At 42.9% G+C, this 14,754-nt stretch overlaps 1 protein-coding gene across 1 annotated transcript in view; it reads left to right on the forward strand.

Moving 5' to 3' along the window:
* The first annotated feature begins 3,483 nt into the window (after positions 1–3,483).
* Positions 3,484–14,754, forward strand: part of VEGFC (vascular endothelial growth factor C) — a 78,255-nt gene continuing 66,984 nt past the window's right edge. Inside the window, exon 1 of the mRNA XM_030449806.1 lies at positions 3,484–4,139. Within this exon, the coding sequence (XP_030305666.1) occupies positions 3,996–4,139 (144 nt within the window). The 5' untranslated portion in view covers positions 3,484–3,995. The remainder of the gene's footprint in view (positions 4,140–14,754) is intronic.

Consider the following 14,754-nt stretch of genomic DNA (forward strand, 5'->3'; position numbering starts at 1 on the left):
ATGATGCCTGATAAAAATCAAGGAAAATATTTAATTTACTTTTGATGATTATCAAACCACCCCACTGAGATCCTTTTCTAGGATCATATAAGAAAATACTGAATGAGAGCCTGTACAAAACCAGATGTTTGTAAAACTGCTTGTGGGGAGGCTATTATGTAAGCAGGAAGTAAAACTGTGGTATTCCTAAATGTTTCCATTAAATCATGTAGGTTTCATATATCGAGGAAGTTCAAGGAGGGAAGTAGTCTACACCCTGAAACCCACTGTATCACCTTTTTAGTGGTTAAGTGTTCTCCTTTGTAGAACTGGTTACTCAAAGTGGATAAGCAATATGATAAGAAATGAAATAAAACTTGGGATTGAAAGATGTAATTAGCAGAAAATGCTTTAGTGAGCAGCTGTTCTAGTGGTTTGGCATTGATCCTGAAATGCCTTTTTGCTTTCTCCTTTTTCCCTATACATATCAGGCTCATTTACAGTATTTAAGAAGGGTTTTGATATTTAAGACACTGATCCAATACCAAAATGTTTTTCCCCCATGCTTTTAAACATTAGAGGAAATACCGGGGAGTCCTATGTGTAGCGGAACTAAGGACTGAAGCTTACTGTAGTGCCTTCATCTTTTGGAATTACTCCAGAATGGAACTGCCATTTTTCTGAGTGCAATTCTTTTCTATCTTTGAGCTATACATTAACTTTAAATTCCACTGAAACTCATGAGGAAGACTTTTGAAACAAAAGCAAACCATGCTGTCATTTTAACTATTGGGTATGTCACTGTACATCTATATAAGATGATAATGCAAAAAATGTTTGGTTTGAATCAAACACAAAAATATAAATGTAACATATATGGAAATTAAATTCTGTGCAAAGAAAATAATTAACATTTAACTCTACAGTAGGTAAATAGACCACATTTCAAGAGCAGTCTACTGATTTTGGTGCTAGAATTGACACTTCTCCCCAGTTTCAGCGCACATTTCATACAGTGCTTCCTCTCTGACTTTTTGTGCTGCTAATGAATGGAGGTAGGCAAAAGGTATTGAAATACATCCAAGTTTCAGAAGCAGAATGTTTGGAGAGGAACTTAACAGGTTTACCTAGGCAAAGGAGAGGGATGTGCTTGACAGGTGTACATTAACCAACTTGAGCAGCAAAAAGGGATCTGGATTTTTTAATGTAATTTTAAACCAAGATGAAGTTAATTTGAAGGAATCTTACAGCTGACATGAAGAATTTCCTGTGTCAACATTCGCTACTGTTGCCATTGAAACATAACAGGAAAAAGACCTATACCTGTAGCTCTACACTGGTGTATTTCTTAATTATTTGTGTTTATAAGGTCAGTTCACTGCCAGTGTATGCATTGCCACTTAGAAGTTTAAATTCATTGTCTTGTAGGCCAATATCTGCTTAATTTTAAGACAAAAGGAGAAATAGTAATCACTAAGTGGTGAGGAAATGAGAGAAGAGTTTTAAATCAATACATCTTTAAATTAGCCATATTCTATGGAATGGAAAGAAATACAACCTGAATTGAGGAACATCTTCAAGTCACCCAGATCCAATAGAATATTTACTTGTTTGTAGATAGAGGATACAACGTATCATAGACTTCAACCACTTTATTTTTAAAACCTTATTATTAGACTGTGACTTTAGGCACTAGGACTGTGATTACCAGCTTTCAGTTATGACACTTCAAACCTGCTATACAGAACCTTCTTGCATAAAAGCCTTTGATCCTGTGATGGATGTTCTATGAATTGGGGTGGGGGAAGGGACAAAATGAGAGTGCTGGGGACCTGATGAAATAAATAATGAAGCTAGCTGATATTATGATGGCACAGCAGGATCAGTATGTTCCATCCTGTATTGTGATTTAGTTACTGAGAGGCACTCCTTGCGTGGCACTCAGTTATTGAAATAATATTATCTGTGCATGATTTTTCAGGTGGGTTTCATTAACATGCTGTAAAATAACTTGCTTTCTGCACCAGTCTGTGATTTTTCTGAGAGATTTCATGTTTAAACTCAAACCAGTAATGCTGCATTCCCGTTTAGATGGGGTTTGCATTCTATACCATGCTATTTAGGCTTTAATCCTATGCTGTGATCCACAAAGCTGTAAGAATCCACTGAAGAATTCAGTGGCTTCCTAATTTATGTACACTACTTTTTATCTTCATAGCTGTTCTGCTCCTGCTACTGTCTTTGCTTCATTGCTTTACTGTGCTACGAATGTATTATAAAACTGTTAGTGCTTTAACAACTTCCTAGGAAGTATTAAAACTTTTAAAATATAGCTCTATTTAAAATTTAGAATTCATTCTGTCTGCAAATGAAGTGGTTGCTTCCTGGGATCAAAATAATTTATTTCTGTAGCAACAAGCTGAAATTCCATCTTGAAAATTATAAGAAATAAATCAGAAGAAGCAGGAGGTGCCTAAAGGCCTGCTAGAGACACCTTTATCCACAACCCCGAGACTGTCATTCCCTGAATAGTCATATAATGGGATTCCCGAAGAATAAGAGCAGTGTAACATGAGCAGACTACCAGCCTCCAGCCACGGCAGTCGGGGATCTGCCCCACTGTTTGTTCACGTATAATCTCGTTACCCAAAGATGTCTAAAAGTGATGCAGAACAATTTGAAAAGCTTTCTGAATATTTAAACAGTGCTCAATAATGCTGTTCACATCAAGCAAAAATAATAGTACAGGGAATACAACTTTTTGCCCAGCTGAGGTTTGAGCAGGCTGTAGTGTGTTAGTCAGCAATGTGCAATCTGTTTGCATTGTTTGTCGTTATTTTTTTGTTTGGTTGGTTTTTTTGGTTTCTTCTTACTTTTAATCATGGTGTTACTGGAACCCTACCTACGTTGTATTTTATTTATGTTTCTGAATGGAAACTAACTTCTTCTCAAAGATGGCTTTGAGATGTCATTAACAGGAAGGCTACCACCAAGTATGGTACTCTTTGTGTTACTCTAACATGGCAAAACCATTTTCTCTCTGGGTAAGAAAAAACCAGCAATACTCAAGCTGCCAACACTGCTCAACAAATAACTGATCAGGATTAACAGAAACCCTCTTGCGTGATTTCTCTGGGTGTATTTTACCCAACTCCAGCCAGAGGAGAACGAAACAAGCCGGGAACTTTGCTTTCACCTTGGGGACCTTTATCTTCGCGGAGCCAATACTCGGGGCGGGACAAGTCCAACTCTGTTGTGCCCCTCTAGGACATGCAAGGGAGGCTCGGGCCTACTCGCCTCCCTTCCCGGCACCGCCGCCACGCTAAGCGCCTCTGGCGGCCTTTTCCCCCCGGGGCGACGGATCTGCTCCTCGGAGGGCTGCGCAGCGCCAGCGGCGACAGCAGCAATGGGAGGAGGAGGTGGGGGGAGGAAGGTCCCTCCCGCCGCGCGGAGGCACAGGCAGAGGGCGCTTTCGCCATGCGCAGCCCCAGGCGCCGCGCACCCCCCGGCCGCGCTGCCGCTGACGGGCGTTCGGAGAGACCTCCGCGGCGGGCGGAGCGGAGCCCAACTCCTCGGCCCGGCCCGAGCGGGAAGGCGCAGGGAAATTTGCCGGGTGCGAGCGGCCGATCAGTCCCGCTTTCCCTCGCTTGCTCTCCCCCCTCGCTCGCTTTCTCTCCTTCCCTTCCCTCCTCCTCCTCCTTCTCTCTGCACTTTCCACCTCCCCTGCTCCTGAGTGAGCGCAACCTCGGATGTCCGGTTTCCTGGTGGGTTTTTTACCTGGCAAACTCCGGATAACTTCGGTGAGAATTTGCACAGAGGCTGGGAAAGTTGGGAACTCCCCTGCAGGCGTCTAGGAACTGCAGCTACCGCATCTTCTGCATCCCACGGATTTTACTGCCTTGGATATTGCAAGGGGAGGGAGGGGGGAGAGGAAGAGAAGGAGCCTCATAATTTCTCCTGCATTCCTCTAACTGCCCCGCGGCCCCGCTCCGCGCCCTCCCTGCCATCTTTGCACCATGCACTTGCTGGAGGTGCTCTCCCTGGGGTGCTGCCTCGCTGCCGGCGCCGTGCTCCTGGGACCCCGGCAGCCGGCCGCCGCCGCCGCCTACGAGTCCGGCCAGGGGTACTACGAGGAGGAGCCCGAGGCGGGGGAGGCAAAGGTAAGCCCGTGCTCCCCCTGCAGATGCCAGCGCACTCCTTTAGGCATGTGGCTTCGAGCCCGTTTGAACGGGCCGCTTGAAAATCCTACCGAGGAGAATACTTGGGAGAAGCCTTTCTAAGGACGGGATGGTGGGACGGGACGGGATGTTTAAGGAGAAAAAAAACCCCAAAACGGTAAAAAAATTCTGTCTAGGGTTGCAGGGTTGACGGAAGGAGGGTTGCACGGGGAACAACTGTATTGACAAAGGAACGCAAAACACCTGATGGGCAGAGCCAGCCCCGAGGTTCGGCTCCTGCCGCGGTAGTGGGGCTGCCCGGCGGGGTACGGTCTCGGCCCCGCCGTTTGTAGCGTATCTGGGACAGGCCAGAGTCCGGCAGGTTTCTGCCCATCCCGGGCCATGGAGCGGGTCGTAGCTGTAACTCGGGGCTGCCTCGGTGCGAGCGAAGCGGCGGGGTCCTGCAGCGGGCAGGGCCGGGGAGCCCGGGAGGGAGGGCTGGAGTGCTCGGAGGAGCAGCTGTGCTCAAGAACGGAGGGGCGAGGGAGGCGTGGGGGGACTTGCAACAAAACCCGAGACTTTCTATTTGTTGAAAAGTCTCTTGGAATAATTGACGCTTTGGATGAGTTGCTGCTGCGTGACAGAGTTGACGGGCGGTGTAAGGTGACGCTGCATTCAGAAAATTTTCATTCTTCCCAGGAGCACCGTGAAGGTTGGGCTTAAATTCTCAAATTCCAGTCACAAATACTTAAAATTCTAGGTTCTGCTTGCATCCTAAGTTTCGTAACGTAGAATTCAAGTACCTTTGGTACTTGTGGTTTTGCAGTTGCCGGTATGCCGATGGATAAAAACGATGCATAGTGTGTGGTTGTGTAAGAACGTGGCATTATGAGTAAGACCTTTCGTGTCTTTATAACAACTCCTCTTGTTGGTTTAAGGATTTCCGACATATTTATCAAAAACATTCATGACCTCGTTCATTCACTATTGATTTCAGCATAGGGAGGGAAGCATGTGGATTAAAAATTAAGCTGATAGGTTGTTTTGTTTAGTTGTGGTAGGGTTTTTTGTGTTTGGGTGGTGTGTTTTTTTGGTTTTTTCCCCAAGGCTGTTTGTTTTACTGATTAGGAGTTAGGGGGAGATGTTACTGTAACTGCGGGGGAGGTCAAGTTTTGATAGTGTACATTAGCTGTACTTATTTCAAGCTGTTCTAGACCATATTCACAGATTTAATGCTTTTCAAATAATATCCTGCATAGAGGAGGTTATTGAGTGTACTATACTCTCCTTAAAATATTTTAATTACAGCCTAATGCTTATATTGTATTGTTCTGAATCCTAATACGTTATTAAGGATCCTGTTGCATGAATGCTTATCAAGAATTTTTCAGACTTAAGTATTTAAAAATGGGAACACAAAATCAATTCAGCTGGTTGCTTTTGCCGTTTAGAGTACTTTAAAAAAAATAATTGCAGAACTTAGTAGGCTTAAAATCTCTCAACTCTTTCCTGCCTGGGACTGTAAATCAGTTATTTACTTGGGAAAACGTGTGTTTGAATTGTTCAGAATTGTTTGAATTGCTAGAATTGTTTGAATTGCTTCAGAATAGCTTATGCTGAAAAGTTAGAATTCAAAACAGGAGCATGTTATGTATTTTTTACACTTAAACTGTTGAGGTAGAACAGCTGGCAGTGAAGATGAAGAGTTCTGAGTGATGCTATGTGCACGTGCTGTGGACAGTCACTCTTTCTTGAAGAAGCTTCAGTGTCTTTGGGAGCTGCTACTAGACTACATAGTGTAGAAGTGCAAGTGCTCCCTGGAAAAAGGGGAACTGTCAGCAAACCAAAGGAAGAAAGGTCAAGGGACTGGAAAGTGAGTGGGATAGCATGTAGTAAGCGATTACATTAACAGAAAAATCTTTGTGACTGAGTAGTAGAGAGAGGGTGACTTCAGATCCCAGCAGACTTAGTCATGTTGGAAGCCTTTAGTTGTGAGTTCCTTGCTTTTGCTGGAACTGTTTGAGAAAGTACTGTGCAAATTTGTTCCTGTGATGGGAGAATGTTGAAATGAATGTCTGAAGTAGTTGTGAGAGGATTAAGTAAATAGTATTGTTTCAATGAAAATATGATTATATTGTCAGTAAAAGGTCATCTGCTTGACCTTTCTTTAAAGAAAAATGTATTATCACTTGAGTTTGTGTTCATAAAGATGATGCTTACTGTGTTATTTTTCCATTCACATGCCATACTGCTGCATATTAAACTGATGCTTAAGTGCAGGTCTCATAGCCTTTTGGGTTAACCCTTTACACAATTTATTTCCTTGTCTTTACTCCTATATTAAGAACTGTGACTTCAGAAACATTTTTTTAAAGCATGGATGAAGTTCAGGGTCCTCCAATATAGGAGGAAGAGGTGGACAGAAAATAAAGGTATTGTGTTTTTTTGCAGGTGAGTAAGTGTTAAGTATTAATCTTGTCCTAGAGATTTGCAGCAACTTGGAAGCATTACAGATATAAATAGTAGTTCTTCACACAAAGCTCTTGCAAGAACATGTTCTGCAGCAAGTGGGCACTAATAAGCTTGTGCAACACTGCCTCCCCCTTTCTACCCCCCCCCCCCCCCCTCCTTTTTTTCAGCCTAGGCTAAAGTTCATTATTTAACAAGCTAACGGGGCCTAGATTAATACTTCTCAGCTGAACTGTCTGCTCAGTGGGGTGGGAATGAATCCTGCCTGTAAATTGCCTGTTTTGGATTTCCTGCAGCACAAGGGGGGGCCCTGCTGAAGAGACCCCCTGACAGCTGCACCCACCTCTCTCCAGCAGGGCAAGGAGGCTGGGTGGCCCTGGCTCCCCCTCTCCATCTGGGTGGCCTGCTGGGGAAGACAGCCTGGTATTTCAGTTCCCTCTCTGCTTAAGGTGGGACTGGGAGAATCGGCCCTTCTGCCCCCAGGGTACCTGCAGTTTGGCAGAGACCCTGTGCCACTCTGCCCCCCTGCCCAACAGGGATGCTCTCAGCAGCTGCAGCAAGGGCAGCGTTAGCAGTTGTGTGACACTTGTGACTTGAGACTTTAGCTTCTTGTAGGGTCTATGAATATTTTTATAACTTGTTATAACACTTGTAGTCTCTGACTTGCACAGTTTTGTGTTAGGGGAGATGTGATGAGTATAGACTGTCTACCATGGGAGGGTTAAGTATTTAAAATAAATAAGTTCTTTATTGTTTGCTGAAAGTTTCAACATTAACAGGAGAGATTGCACAGGCATTCTAGGCATGAATTTTGAACTTGTGTTATTGAAATGAAAATATGACAGTAACATGTATGCAGGCTATTAGTGGTAATAGGGTAACAATGGCAGGAGTAATGTATTATGGTAACAATAGTGGTAACAGTGGTGTGGTAACCATAGCTGGAATGAAGCCACACAGCTGGGAGGGTGTACTGTAACTGCACCTTCATTTTATTGCGTAGTCAAACCTCTAGGATTGTGTGACTATACAAAAGAAATTTTGGGCAGTTGTCCTATGTGGTTTTAAGAGGTTTACGACTGTATTTATGTAAGGATTCTTAGTTTTGTATTAGAATGGGAATAACTAGTGATGTCTATATTAATATTTAATATATTAATACATATTAATACAAATCTATTATTATGCAAATACCTATTAATTGAAGTACAGCAGTCTTTGTGCAGTGATTCCATGACTTGCTTTTTGCAATGAAAATTGGTGTGCTTACTTGAGCTCCATTTATCTCTCAGCTACCTCAGCTGAGGGATACCTTTTTGTTATTATTTCAAAATTTTAAATCTGACCTAATCATAAAATGCTGCTAGTTGATGGCTAATGGAATTTAAATGCTGTTCATATGGAAGGAAAAGCAATGTGTCAATTTCTGGTCTTTTATTCTACCACCATATCTTGATGGTGTAATCTCAAAGCTATCAGTTTTATGTCCACCTCTAAGTTTATGAAGTGTGCTTTGCTCTGCTGTGATGCTTCATGCACTGGTGAGAGAGATGAAGCTGGGTTTTCCACTCTGAAAACAAGCATAAACCTCACTGCCAGTACTGCAGCAGGGCTAAACTGAGTGGGTAGGGAGGATGTTATTTCTTCTGCTGTTGCTATTTTGTCTGCTGCAAATTTCCTTTTCATGTGGTGTAACCACTTTTTTCAAATACACACACACAAACGCAAAAATGTTGTCTTTTTTTTAGGAGAATGGGTCAATGGGATGAATATGAGTACTATAATAGGTCTTATTATGAAGACTAAGCAACACTTCTGCAAACTTAATTATGAAACCTTGTCCTAGCCATTTGTGTGAATAGAGTAAAATACTAAATTCTATGAGCTCATGGCACTTTTTAGCTCTCAATGTAGGTATGTGCATTCCTGGATATCTTGTGTAAGCACATCTGGGTGTCTGTGAGGGAATTCACAGGATTGCTGCTGACAAATAACTTCTGAAGCTCTAAAAAAGCTTTAGGGATCACTTTTAAATGCAGTGTTTGGTGGTTTGCAGGAACATCCCATCGAAAATATTGTTTTTACGCTCACTTAAGATTGGTGTGTATTTATACTCTTGCATGTTCTTCAAGGGTGTGTGTCTGCTTATTTTAGTAAAAACAACCCAGGACTTGTTCTTCAGGGTGTTGTATCTGAGGATGATGGCAGTTATCCTCTACTATTGATACACTACATTCAGGATAAGAAGTCTGTCTAGAACCTCATGTTTAGCTGCTGCTTTTTTGAATGTGGTTAGTGATTCATTAGAATAAAATGCTTGGAACAAAGGGAATCCAACTGAAGCCAGTCTGGTATCCTATCAATGCTAATATCCTTGCTTAATATAAAAAATTAATTATAATAAACTCCAAGCAAGATTATTTGAAAGATGTAAGCTCTTTCAAAGTCTTAAGTTTTTTTCTGAAGGGTCTGAATTTTGTTTCATGAGTAGGATAGGTATAATAGTTTTCATTATCTTTTATAAACACTGATACCTTTTTTTTTTCCTCCTATATCCACCTTGCTTTTAACATGAGTGACATATACTACCAAGTTCCCTTCCATGAAGGGTCTGTAAAGAATGACTTATGAGGAGCAGCTGAGGTTACTTGGATTATTCAGTCTGGAGAAAAGGAAGCTGAGAGGTGACCTCATAGCAGTATGTGGCTTCCTCAAGAGGGAAGAGGTGGCACTGGCACAAGTTTCTTCGCTCCAGTAACCAAAGGCTGGACTTGGGGAAATGGTAGGAAGTTGATTTAGGGGAGGTTCAGGTTAGGTATTAGGAAAAGGTTTTTCACCCAGAGTGTGGTTGAGGCTCCCCTGGGTCACAGCACCAAGCCTGCTTCAGGAAGCCTTTAGATGATGCTCTTAGGCACGTGATGTGATTGTGAGTGTGCTCTAAACAGGGGCAGGAATTGGACTTGATGATCCAGTTGGGTTCCTTCCAACTTGACGTATTCTATGACTCTACATGTATATCTCCTTCAAAGGTACTAATGGCTGCATAAATTACAACAATTTTCACTTGAAACACTGATAGCTTAAGGGGGCCGTGAGGGGCTGTTTGTTGAATTCCTATTGCATATGAATTTGTCAACTTGTTTTTCTTGTTTTGTGTTTATCTGTCACAAGTTTTTCTGATGGCTTAATATTTATGTGTATTTTTCCTCTCCTTGCTGCATTTTAGAATTTAGTTAGGACATAGCTGAACTGTAAGTCATTTATTCTTCTTACTCTTCCATTGTAAATCAGTCCCTCTAGCTCTGTGGTAATTTGTTTTTTGACATTTCCTGACTTGTCTAAGATGTCTATTAACTCCTTACAAATATTTGGAGACTGCAGTTGCCAGTGGAGTGAAAGAATGTAAGATGCTCCTATTCATCAAAGTAACCTAGAGAAATGGTGTTCTTTTGAGGGAGGAGTAGAAGACACAGGAAAAACACACTCTCATAACTGAGGGAAAAAAGTAGTAATACTCGGTATATTTTGGCTATATTATAGAAGGGGTAGACAAGAAACAAGAAACAGTAAGGTGGCTCTGTATATGTTAGGCAGTGTTTTGATTGCAGAGCTCAATGATTGTGATGATAAGATTGAGTGCTTATGTGTCAGGTTGAGGAGGAAGTCCAACAAGGCAGAGATCCTGTTGGGAGTCTGTTATAGACCACCCAACCAGGAGGAAGAAGCAGATGAAGCATTCTGCATGTGGCTGGCAGAAGTCTCAAAATCACTAGGCCTTGTTCCAGTGGGAGACTTCAATTTACCAAGGTCTGCTGGAAATATAACACAGCAGAGTGGAAGCCGTCTAGGAAGTGTGTGGAACTTGCTGACACAGCTGGTAAGGGAGGTGCCTTCCTAGACCTGATATTCACAAACAGAGAAGGACTGGTGAGAGATGTGGTGGTTGGGCTTGGTGATTGTGAAATGATGGAGTTCTCAGGTCTTAGAGAAGTAAGGAGAGGGGCCAGCAAAACCAGTACTGTGGACTTCCAGAAGGCAGACTGTGGCCTGTTCAAGACACTGGTTGAGAGAGTCCCTTAGGAGACAGTCCTGAAGGGCAAAGGGGTCCAGAAAGGCTGGACATTGTTCAAGAAGGAAGTCTTAAAGGTGCAGAAGCAGGCTGTCCCCATGTGCTTGAAGGCAAACTGACAGGGAAGGCAACCAGTATGGCTGAGCTGGGAGCTCATTATGGAACTCAGGGGAAAAAAAAAAAATGTTTACCACCTTTGGAAAAAGGGACAGGCATCTCAGGACAAGTGCACTACTAGCTCATGCAGAAAAAAAAAATAGAAAACGAGCCCAGCAAGAGTTTGATCTTGGTTGTAAGAGACAACAAAAATGTTTTAACACATACATGAAAAATGAAGAGAGCCTAGGAAAATCTCCATCCTTTATTGGATACAAGGGGGGAACATCATCACCAAGGATGAGGAAAAGGCTGAGGTACTTAATACCTTCCTCTCCTCAGTCTTTAGTAGTCCAACCAGTAATCCTCAGGGTATTCAGCCTCCTGAGCTGAAAGACAGGGATGGAGAGCAAAATAAACCCACCATAATCCAGGAGTCTATTAATGACCTGCTGTGCCACCTGGACACTCAGAAGTCTATGGGGACAAATGGGATCTACTAGGCAGTACTGAGAGAGTTTGCAGAGGAGCTTGCCAAGCCTCTCTCCATCATTTATCAACAGTGCTGGTTAACAGGGAAGGCCACAGATGACTGGAGGCTTGCCAGTGTGATGTCCATCTGCAAGAAGGTATGGAAAGAGGATCCAGGAAACTACATGCCTGTCAGCCTGACTTCTGTACTGGGGGAGACTGTGGAGCAGTTCATGTTGAGTGAGGGATCAGGCTCAGCCAGCATGGGTTTATGAAAGGCAGGTCCTGCTTAACCAGCTGGATCTTCCATGACCAGGTAATCCACCTAGTGGATGAAAGAAAGGCTGTGGATGTTGTCTTCCTGGACTTCAGGAAAGTGTTCCCCAATGTGTTCTTGTAGAGAAGCTGGCAGGTCATGGCTTATATTGGTGTACTCTTTGCTGGGTAGAAAAGTGTCTGGACAGCTGAGCCCAGAGAGTTTTGGTGAATGCAGTTAAATCCAATGAGTGGCTGGTGACCAGTAGAGTTCCCCAAAGCTCAGCTTTGGAACCAGTTTTATTTGATATCTTTATCTGGGTGAAGGAATTGAGTGCACTCTTAGTAAGTTTGTGGTTGTACTAGGTTGGGCAGGTGTGCTGATCTGCCTGAGGGTAGGAAGTCTCTACAGAGGTACCTGGCCTAGCTGGATCTGTGGACCAGGATCATCTGTAAGAGATTCAACCAGATGAACTGTTGGGTCCTGCATTTTGGTCACAACAACCCCAGGCAATGCTACAGGCTCAAGGAAGAGTGGCTGGAAAGCTGCCCAGCAGAGAAGGTCCTGGGGAGTGTTGGTTGACATATGGCTGCACATGAGCCAGCAGTGTGTCCTGGTGGCCAAGGAGGCCAACAGCATCCTGGCCTGCATGAGAAACAGTGTGGCCACCAGGAGAAGGAATGTGGTTGTGCCTCTGTACTCAGCACTGGTCAGGCCACACCTTGAGTTCTGTGTCTAGTTTTGGACCCCTCACTACAAAAACATCAGGTGCTGTAGTGTGTCTAGAGAAGAGCCATGAAGCTCGTGAAGGGTCTGGGGCTCACGTTACAAGGAGTGGCTGACACTGATAAGAGGTTGTAATGAAGTGGAAGATGGTCTCTTCTACCACATAACCAGTGTAGGACTAGAGGAAATGAGCTCAAGTTGCATCAGGAGAGGTTGAGATTGGATATTAGGAAAAATTTCTTTATGGAAGGAGTGATCAGGAATTGGAACAGTTATGCCCAGGGAAGTGGTGGAATCACCATCCTTGGAAGTGTTCAAAAAGCATGTGGACACAGCACTTGAGGACATGTTTAAGCTGGCTGGTGGTGTTGGGTTGACAGCTGGAATTAGATCTTAGACATCTTTTAAAACCTTAATGATTCTATGGTTCCATGAATTATCTAACACCTTGAAACGCTGTTGGACTCCATACTGTTCACATATTGGCTTCACCTGTTCAGTGACAATTTTCAAATAATCTGCAGCTTTAAAAATGTTGAAGTTGTTTTGCATCCTTTTCCTCATTGAATAGAGCAGGACCTTTTATTCTGGACAAGCAAAAATACTGGCAAAGTAATAGACAATTCTTGGAAGTTACCAGAAAGCTGCAGGGGAGCAGGGGACATAAGTGTTTCTCATGCCACAGATGTGGCATCCCTGGTGTTATTCCTCCCTCCCTGTGGCACTGTTGTAAAATAAGCAATTTCAGGAATCGGGTATCATCTACAGCAAAATCTTCTGTGCTATCAAAGGGTTTATTTCTTTGACTTTCTTTATTCAAGAATTGTGCTCTGAAGAAAGAGAGAGAGAGATAAGAGAGGAATTAAATGGAAGGGATTTTTTCTGACAAGAGACACGACATTTTTTCATTTATTTTCCCAAAGGAGATGTGTAGCAAACCCCAAACACCTCCACAAGCTCATGTGCAAATTTCCAGGATTTGTAGAGATTGTTAGAAACAATACAGATCCCACTATTCCACTGTATTTAGCATTAGTGTAGTCTCACCTTGAGTGCTATCTGCAGTTCAGGGCACCACAATTCAAGAAGAATGTGAAAGTCCTTGAATGCATCCAGAGGAGGGGAACAAAGCTGCAGAAAGGGCTAGAAGACATGTCCTTTGAGGAGTGGCTGAGGACTTTGGCTTTGCACAGTTTGGAGAAAAAAAGACTGAGTGGAAACCTCCTTGCTCTCTTATAGCTCCCTGAGAAGTGGACATGGAGAAAGAGATGCTGATCTGTTCCCCTTGGTATCCTGTGACAGGACACATGGAACTGGTTTAGAGCTGCTCCAGAGGATGTTTAGATTAGACAATAGGAAGAATTTCTTTACTGAGAGGGTTGTCAAACACTGGAACAGGTTTCCTAGAGAGGTGGTTGATATCCCAAGCCTGTCAGTGGCATCTGGACAATACCTGTAGTAATTCGCTTTAACTTTTGGTCAGCCCTGAAGTGATCAGACAGTTGGACTAGATGATTGATTGCTTTAGATCTCTTCCAATGGAAATAGCCTATTCTGTTCTCTTAGAGATCATTCAGAAGAAGCAAAGCTACTCTAACTGTCCTTTTAAATTTCCTTGACTGCAGAATTCAGCAGACAGAATGTATTTGTGGCAGGCTGCTCCAGCTGTCCAGATTCACTTGTTGCATCAGTCACAGTATTTAAAGCCAAGAGAAAAACTGGTTAAGTTAAGCTTCGTGCATTTAGTTGCTATCTGCTCATGTTTGTGTAGACAAAAAAAGTTTAGGTTTTTTTTTTAATGTGTTTTTTTCATGGGTGTGTTTGTTTCAAATTTTCTGAGGGTGATCTAGCTGGTAAGTAACCTCTGCAGTTTACTCAAGGAACAGTCTCATTAGAGAGACAAAGAGCAGCAATTTTAGAGGTCGAGGTATTTATTAGATCCAGGTCAAATGTAAACTTTAGCAGGGCTGTATTGTAATTGTAATTCAAGTAAGGGCTGTTCATCTGTTCCAAAGAGGTGTCTAATCCCAGTATCCTGCAAGTATGGGATCAATACACACAATCACATAGTATACAGCTGGTGGTTGAGGTGTGTTGTTTGCAGACTGTGGGATCTGCATTCCTGCTCTGCCAACTGGAGTGCCAGTCTGGCTGTATTCTTGCTGAGGGAGCAGTACTTGGGCAGCCTGGGCAAGTTCCTTTCTCTGAGCCACCTGTGACCCAGAGTGAATCCAAATGGGCAGTGTTGTGAACTTGTTTTCTGTTCATGAAGTTCATAAACACCAAGACTGGGATCTGTGGGCTCAGATTCACACTTACATTTACTTGAAATTGCTCAAATGAAGTTGAGCTCCAGGAACTGCCCATGTAGGTGGCCTCACTTTGTGCTATATGCATATTAAAGAAACTTAAAAGGCAGGAAAAAAATTTCTGAAGAGTTCAAAACATTAGAAAAGCCTGAGAAGTGAAGAAAACTATAAGGAAAAATTTGCTTGAACGTCTTTGTTTCTGTTTGTTTCTTAAGAAAAAAG

This window comes from Calypte anna, chromosome 4A (genome assembly GCF_003957555.1).
Source record: "Calypte anna isolate BGI_N300 chromosome 4A, bCalAnn1_v1.p, whole genome shotgun sequence".
Classification (NCBI taxonomy): Eukaryota; Metazoa; Chordata; class Aves; order Apodiformes; family Trochilidae; genus Calypte; species Calypte anna.